This window comes from Tarenaya hassleriana, unplaced genomic scaffold (assembly GCF_000463585.1).
Source record: "Tarenaya hassleriana unplaced genomic scaffold, ASM46358v1 Cleome33, whole genome shotgun sequence".
Classification (NCBI taxonomy): Eukaryota; Viridiplantae; Streptophyta; class Magnoliopsida; order Brassicales; family Cleomaceae; genus Tarenaya; species Tarenaya hassleriana.
In genome coordinates, this window is record NW_010966459.1 from 668,229 (window position 1) to 673,718 (window position 5,490).

The window sequence follows — 5,490 nt, forward strand, 5'->3', positions numbered from 1 at the left end:
TAAAACAATTCATAAACAATTTAGAAATTAAAAGATACTTATATTTTATATTCACAAAAACTCTAAAAAAATTTGAACTTATATTTTGGAATAATATTAATTCCTAAACTTGTAGAGGTGCCTATTAATTCCCAAACTTGTAAAATTGTGGCTCGCCACGTCACGCGCCACGTCGGATCGGTCAACTCGTTTTTTTTTACCAAATAATGCTATGGACGAATATGGAATCGTTTAACAAGTTCAGGATTTAACGTGTTCAATTTTGCAAGTTTGGGAATTAATAGGCACCTCTACAAGTTTAGGAATTAATATTACTCCAAAATATAAGTTCAAGAATTTTTAGAGTTTTTTCCCTTCTTTTTATAACCCACGTAAACCATACAATATATGGTTCCAGCTCTTGATATATATCATACGATATACGACCCACTATAACTTTGTAACATTGATTTGATGGATAATGGGATGGGATATTGATATCGTAATTTACAAATTACAGGCAGCAGCTGATATAATGAGCAGAACAATGTCGAACACCACTATGTCGTTTTCGAACATGATGGGCCCAGTCGAAGAAATAAGTTTCTACGGACATCCAATGGCGTATTTGGCTCCAAGTGTTTATGGTCACCCACACGTTAAGTCGGACCAATGTCATCTTTACGATTTAAGATATGGATCAAGGTTTATATATTCATATTATTATTATTATTTAACTTCGGAATCTGAAATTAATGGTCTTTATTACAGGCGTTGACGATGCATTTCCAGAGCTACCTGGACAAGATGACAATATCTCTAACGGTTGATCCGACGGTCATAACTGATCCTCATCGTCTGTGTGACGACTTGGAGGAATCTCTCCGAAGCTTCAAAGCCGCTGTCGTAGAGAGAGGGTTCGTCCAATAAGTTGGCAAAAGCGTCCAATGGCAATGCCCCTTGGAAGCATATGAATCCAATGTCAATATTTTACCAGTTGGGTTTATAATATGGTTGAGTCCATGTAATTTAACTGTCAGTGTTACCTATTATGTTGTATGGTAATAATTTAAAATTTCATAAGAGGTACCATGTAATTGAATTGTTGCATTGTTACTAAATTACAAGGAATATAATTAAGTGTGGGAAATGTCAGACGGGTTTATTGGTAATTCCATTAAATTTTTTAATTAAAAACACCTTTTAAATACCATAGAGAATATCCCTTTTATTATTATATTAAATTAAACAATTCAATAAATAAAATAATTATTTATTTATTTTGTATAACATACACGTTTTCACACGTCGTTATTGGGCTTGGGGGTCATAGACGAGCGTCTTCCACGGGGAATTCCTCTGATCGTCGGAATCTTCTCCATCGACGGAGTAAAGTACCCTAATGCGTAAGCTGAACGAGCTCTTCTCCGGCGGAGATGACGCCGGAGACACTACCGATAGCTTTCTCGAAGACGGATCCGAAGGCCTCTGTTCTCTCTCCCCGATCCAGGTTTCTCCTCCGATTTCTTCTCAATTTTTGGCGCTCTGAGACTTTTTTACATCCGATTTCTAGGTTCTTTCTCTTCGAGCTTGCCATCGTTTGGTTCCGTCATGGGTATTTTCTCCAATTTTGCAGAGAATGTATGGATTCGCCGCTTCTTTGGCCGCTGGTTTGCTGCTCATGTTTCTGGTACGATTGTTATAGCATATCATTGCCTTGTATTTTTGCTTTCTTCTCCAATTTGATGCATAAACTAGTGATAAATTATCCTAATGGCGTAGAATTAGAAGATTGTTTTTGTCTGTTCGTCAAGCACGAGGATATATAGTTCGATCCTTTCGGAGATTTTTACGCATCCCGTATGGCTTGTTCGTCTTTTTCAATTAAGGGTTTGCATTTCTCACACTTTGGGTGATCGCAATATACTATTCACATCTTCTTTAAGGGACTTGGATGATCATCTGTTGAGTACGAAGCCAGCTTGAGTTTGTATGTCCTTTTCTTCTTCTTCTGCAGTCTTTGATCGTGTTTGTTAAGCCCATCAAATTTGCACTGCTCTTTACGTTTGGCAATGTGCTCGCTGTTGGAAGGTACGTTAACTCGACTTATTGAGCAGAACGAATCTGAAAGATTTGAATTGCGACATTGTCACTGCGTTTGCATTCTTGGATGACCAATGCTTTGATGATTTTTGGTCGTTCACGAACCCATTTCCGTGCCTGTGATGAAACTAATTAGCGTAATCATTGTGTTTTGTAATACTTCTTTTGTTTCATCGCTAGTAGAGACCAATGTTCTGGTTTTACATCTTTGAAATTTGTTAGATGAAGCCTATAATCGGAGAATCCTTCGGTCTGTTCGCATGAACGCCACTAATCGAACTTATAGTCGAAGCCACATAACAAATTGACAGTGCATTCGAGTGATCAAAGTATCTCCTAGCAATTCGATTAGCTTCTGATTATTTCTTTGGTGATCTCTACAAAAGAAAACATATCATTAGCCTTGTAGACATTTAGCTTTGTGGAATTCTATACAAAGAATCAATGTCTAAAACTATATGGATGTCCCACTGTTGCTAGAATAAATATGACTGCTCTCCTTTTACTATCGAATTCGGATATTTCTGTTGTCAAATAAGAATCTTGTGATGTTCTCTTCATTTAATCTTTTGCCATTTCTACCTCCACAATGCTTTTTTTGAAAAGCTCACGAGATGTTTCTTTGGCAGCACAGCCTTCCTCATGGGACCTGAGCAACAGCTAAATATGATGTTCGACTCTTCTCGTGTCTATGCTACTGCCATTTACCTTGGATCTGTCGTGGTCTCACTCATTTGCGCTCTCTGGGTAAGTTCTGGCACCCTCTTATGAAAATCCCAAAAGGCCGTTGGTTCCAATCTGGGCAATGTTAGAAGTCAGGGTGATTTTCTCATAGTCTTGCATCCGGTGAATGATAATACTAATCTTCAAAATTCGTAATCTTCTGAAAGCTTTTCCCATTTCCTCTTGCAGATTCACAGCAAGATTTTAACAGTACTTGCGATCATAAGCGAGATTTGTGCTCTTATTTGGTATGTTCAATTCTTAAACTCCAACTAAAAAACTATATACTGGCCTGTAGGGGAGGGCATGGTTCATATTGGGAAATATTTTGGAGTTTGTGATCCAAATTATACGATCTTGACACGATATGGGGGCATTGAATATATTTCAGGTACAGCCTCAGTTACATTCCATTTGCTCGGAGAATGGTATCTGAATTGATGATACGCTTATGTGACACTGAGCTATAGTCGTATCGATGACGAACCCAGTTCACAAGACATCATTTCGGGAGTGTTTCCAACTGAAAAACAGTCGTTTGATTCTTCATTTTGGTCTTTTTTCACTCGATCTTGTGTTTATTCTAACATGTGAATCAGCTGTTGTGTTGTTTGAGACGAGTTCTCGGGCATTTGCTTGAGATCGAGACGTCTCCGGACATGGGAATTGAACTTTCGTGTGCAAAATTTGATCGGTACGTCGGTTGATGCAAGTTTCTTATGCGTTACAATATTTTTTTCTTCTGTTCTTTGCTGACATTACAGTTGTCGTTGCAGCCGCCATTTTAGTAGATTTGAAACCATAAGGAAGATAGAGAGAGCATAAGACACAGACTGGATTTAATATTTTATTTATTCGGAGGATGAACAAAGCCTTCCAACTCCATGAAACCATCCTCAGAAACAACCTCCCAGCTGCAAATTTACACGTAGAAATGATAACTTCAGATTTCTATGGAAAACACAGATTTGCTAATTTTACCGTTTTAACAAAAAAAAAAAAAAAAAAACAGATTTGCTAACTTAACCAATTCAACTATTTTACGTATTTTTTTTCATATTTGGAAAATACCCAAAATCATATTTTTGTTTTCCTAGTTTACCAAATTTACTATCACGCCAATTCTTCGGCTTTATCCATTGCCCTGAGTAGAACCAATTTAGTAAATTGGATATAGTAATCTAAGATATTGTGGCCTTTACCATTATGGCTTCTATCTCCTTGTCGGAGAGAGGAGTGCGTTTGGGCTGAACCGAAGCTTTGCCTCCGACAGCAGTGTTCTTCGGCGGCGCCGGAACTTCCGAACTCGCCGTCACATTTCGCCGACGATCCTCCACCGCCGCCGGAGACCCACTTGATCCTCCTGCTGTCGTAAAAAAAAAATTCAGGTAAAAAAATCAACAAAAACAAAACAAAAGTAAATAATAATATGGGGTAAGAGAACTGTGAGAAACCCACAAAATTTTCAGAAAAAAAAAAAAAAAGACTTCAGAGGGAGTAATTGGAAAATGGCATCTCATAAAGCAACATAACAATAGAGAATCCGCAGATAAATAGAGTAATATATATATATATATATAGAGCAAGTGAAACCTGAAGAAGGTGGAGAGGATGAAGATTTGGAGTGTCTCTGGGGAAATCTAATACGCGGAATTCTCTTCATCTCCTCTCTCTCTCTCGCTTTGTTTCGTTGATATTTCTTCCTTGGGACGGAGGTCTTATCTGTTATACCACGAATATTAATAAAGAATGGGCTTTGTGGGCCTCTTGATGTGGCCCATCTGTTCCTTTCTCACTCCAATCTAGACGATAAATATATGTATGTATGCATGTATGTAAATATTAGTTTTAAAAAATTCTTACAATATATCTATGCAAAAACAAATTCTTAAAAAAATCTATGCAATATCTGAACTCATATCGCTGTGCAATAAGGCTAGCATCCCCTGTATTTCAATGGAGCTCGGGTGCTTATTACCAGCGGCAACAAAGACATGGACTTCTTCTCCAATCTGTATCCAGCTGCAACCTGGTTTTTTCTCTATCCCTTTCTCCTTCATCAGCCCCCTCACCTTCAGTACCTCCTCCCACCTCCCTTCAACGGCATGATCGTTCGATAATCTCACGTAATTCCCCGAGTTATTAGGCTCTAATTCAAGCAGATACCTCGACAGGTATTCGACGAGCTTCGTCTTACGTTGCTCTTTGCAAGAAGCAAGCAAAGATCCCACCATCCGTGCATCCGCCCGGTACGGCATTTCGGAAACCAGCTCAAAAGCTTTGTCTAGTTGCCCGGACCGGGCAAGAAGATCAACCATTAGTCCATAATGTTCCATGCAAGGTTTCACTCCGTGTTTCGATACCATGCCCGAGAAAATCTCCTCGGCTTCCTTAACCATCCCTACATGGTTACATGCGGTCAGGACAGTCGTAAGGGTTATGCTGTCTGGTTTCACGCCCATTCCTTCCAGGCCTCTGCATAGTGCAATGGCTTCCTCTGCTTTACCATGCAATGCATAAGCAGAGATCATTGCGTTGTACAGAGGCAACTCCATCCACTGCTTAGCTCTGAAACTGAAAACCCTCTCTGCTTGATTTATACTTCCACATTTCGCGTACATGTTTACCAAGGAAGTTGCTAACGGAACCGAATGGAAATGCTGATGTCTTAAAACATACCCATGA

At 38.9% G+C, this 5,490-nt stretch overlaps 4 protein-coding genes across 7 annotated transcripts in view; 2 read left to right on the forward strand and 2 right to left on the reverse strand.

The window, feature by feature from the left end:
- The window catches only part of LOC104821371 (O-acyltransferase WSD1-like), a 4,496-nt gene extending 3,362 nt beyond the window's left edge, over positions 1-1,134 (forward strand). Inside the window, exons 6-7 of one of the 2 annotated variants that reach the window (XM_010552226.1) lie at positions 500-637; positions 751-1,134. In XM_010552226.1, coding sequence (XP_010550528.1) covers positions 500-637; positions 751-909 — 297 coding nt within the window. In that variant the 3' untranslated portion in view covers positions 910-1,134. Of the gene's footprint in view, positions 1-499; positions 685-750 lie in introns of both variants that reach the window. The other variant, XM_019203435.1, reaches the window with a different exon arrangement.
- Positions 1,135-1,290: 156 nt separating this feature from the next.
- Positions 1,291-3,520, forward strand: LOC104821370 (vesicle transport protein SFT2B). Its single transcript, XM_010552224.1, has 6 exons — positions 1,291-1,489; positions 1,616-1,669; positions 1,997-2,070; positions 2,712-2,829; positions 2,995-3,053; positions 3,197-3,520. Exons 1-6 carry the CDS (start codon positions 1,382-1,384, stop codon positions 3,273-3,275), a joined length of 492 nt encoding a protein of 163 aa, XP_010550526.1. The 5' UTR covers positions 1,291-1,381; the 3' UTR covers positions 3,276-3,520.
- Positions 3,521-3,627: 107 nt separating this feature from the next.
- LOC104821369 lies at positions 3,628-4,515 on the reverse strand. Of its 2 annotated transcripts, none has more exons than XM_010552222.2 (3): positions 4,399-4,515; positions 4,008-4,168; positions 3,628-3,719 (listed from the first exon to the last, which is right to left on the reverse strand). In XM_010552222.2, exons 1-3 carry the CDS (start codon positions 4,466-4,468, stop codon positions 3,702-3,704), a joined length of 249 nt encoding a protein of 82 aa, XP_010550524.2. In that variant the 5' UTR covers positions 4,469-4,515; the 3' UTR covers positions 3,628-3,701. The 2 variants fall into 2 exon arrangements, with proteins under 2 accessions (XP_010550524.2, XP_010550523.2); XM_010552221.2 differs by having other exon boundaries at positions 4,008-4,171; positions 4,399-4,514.
- Positions 4,516-4,609: 94 nt separating this feature from the next.
- LOC109115981 (pentatricopeptide repeat-containing protein At5g55740, chloroplastic) overlaps positions 4,610-5,490 on the reverse strand; it is a 2,638-nt gene continuing 1,757 nt past the window's right edge. The window contains exon 1 of one of the 2 annotated variants that reach the window (XM_019203433.1): positions 4,610-5,490. This exon is cut by the window's right edge and continues 1,757 nt beyond it. In XM_019203433.1, the coding sequence (XP_019058978.1) occupies positions 4,704-5,490 (787 nt within the window). In that variant the 3' untranslated portion in view covers positions 4,610-4,703. The other variant, XM_019203434.1, reaches the window with a different exon arrangement.

Excerpts from the sequence above, each read along its gene's own strand:
- LOC104821369 (XM_010552221.2), bottom strand. The coding sequence starts at position 4,468 with ATGAAGAGAATTCCGCGTATTAGATTTCCCCAGAGACACTCCAAATCT. Across the intron at positions 4,172-4,398 it reads ATCCTCTCCACCTTCTTCAG|CAGGAGGATCAAGTGGGTCT; the intron begins GTTTCACTTGCT and ends TTTTTACGACAG.
- LOC104821370 (XM_010552224.1), top strand. The coding sequence starts at position 1,382 with ATGCGTAAGCTGAACGAGCTCTTCTCCGGCGGAGATGACGCCGGAGAC. Across the intron at positions 1,670-1,996 it reads GTTTGCTGCTCATGTTTCTG|TCTTTGATCGTGTTTGTTAA; the intron begins GTACGATTGTTA and ends CTTCTTCTGCAG. Across the intron at positions 3,054-3,196 it reads GAGATTTGTGCTCTTATTTG|GTACAGCCTCAGTTACATTC; the intron begins GTATGTTCAATT and ends AATATATTTCAG.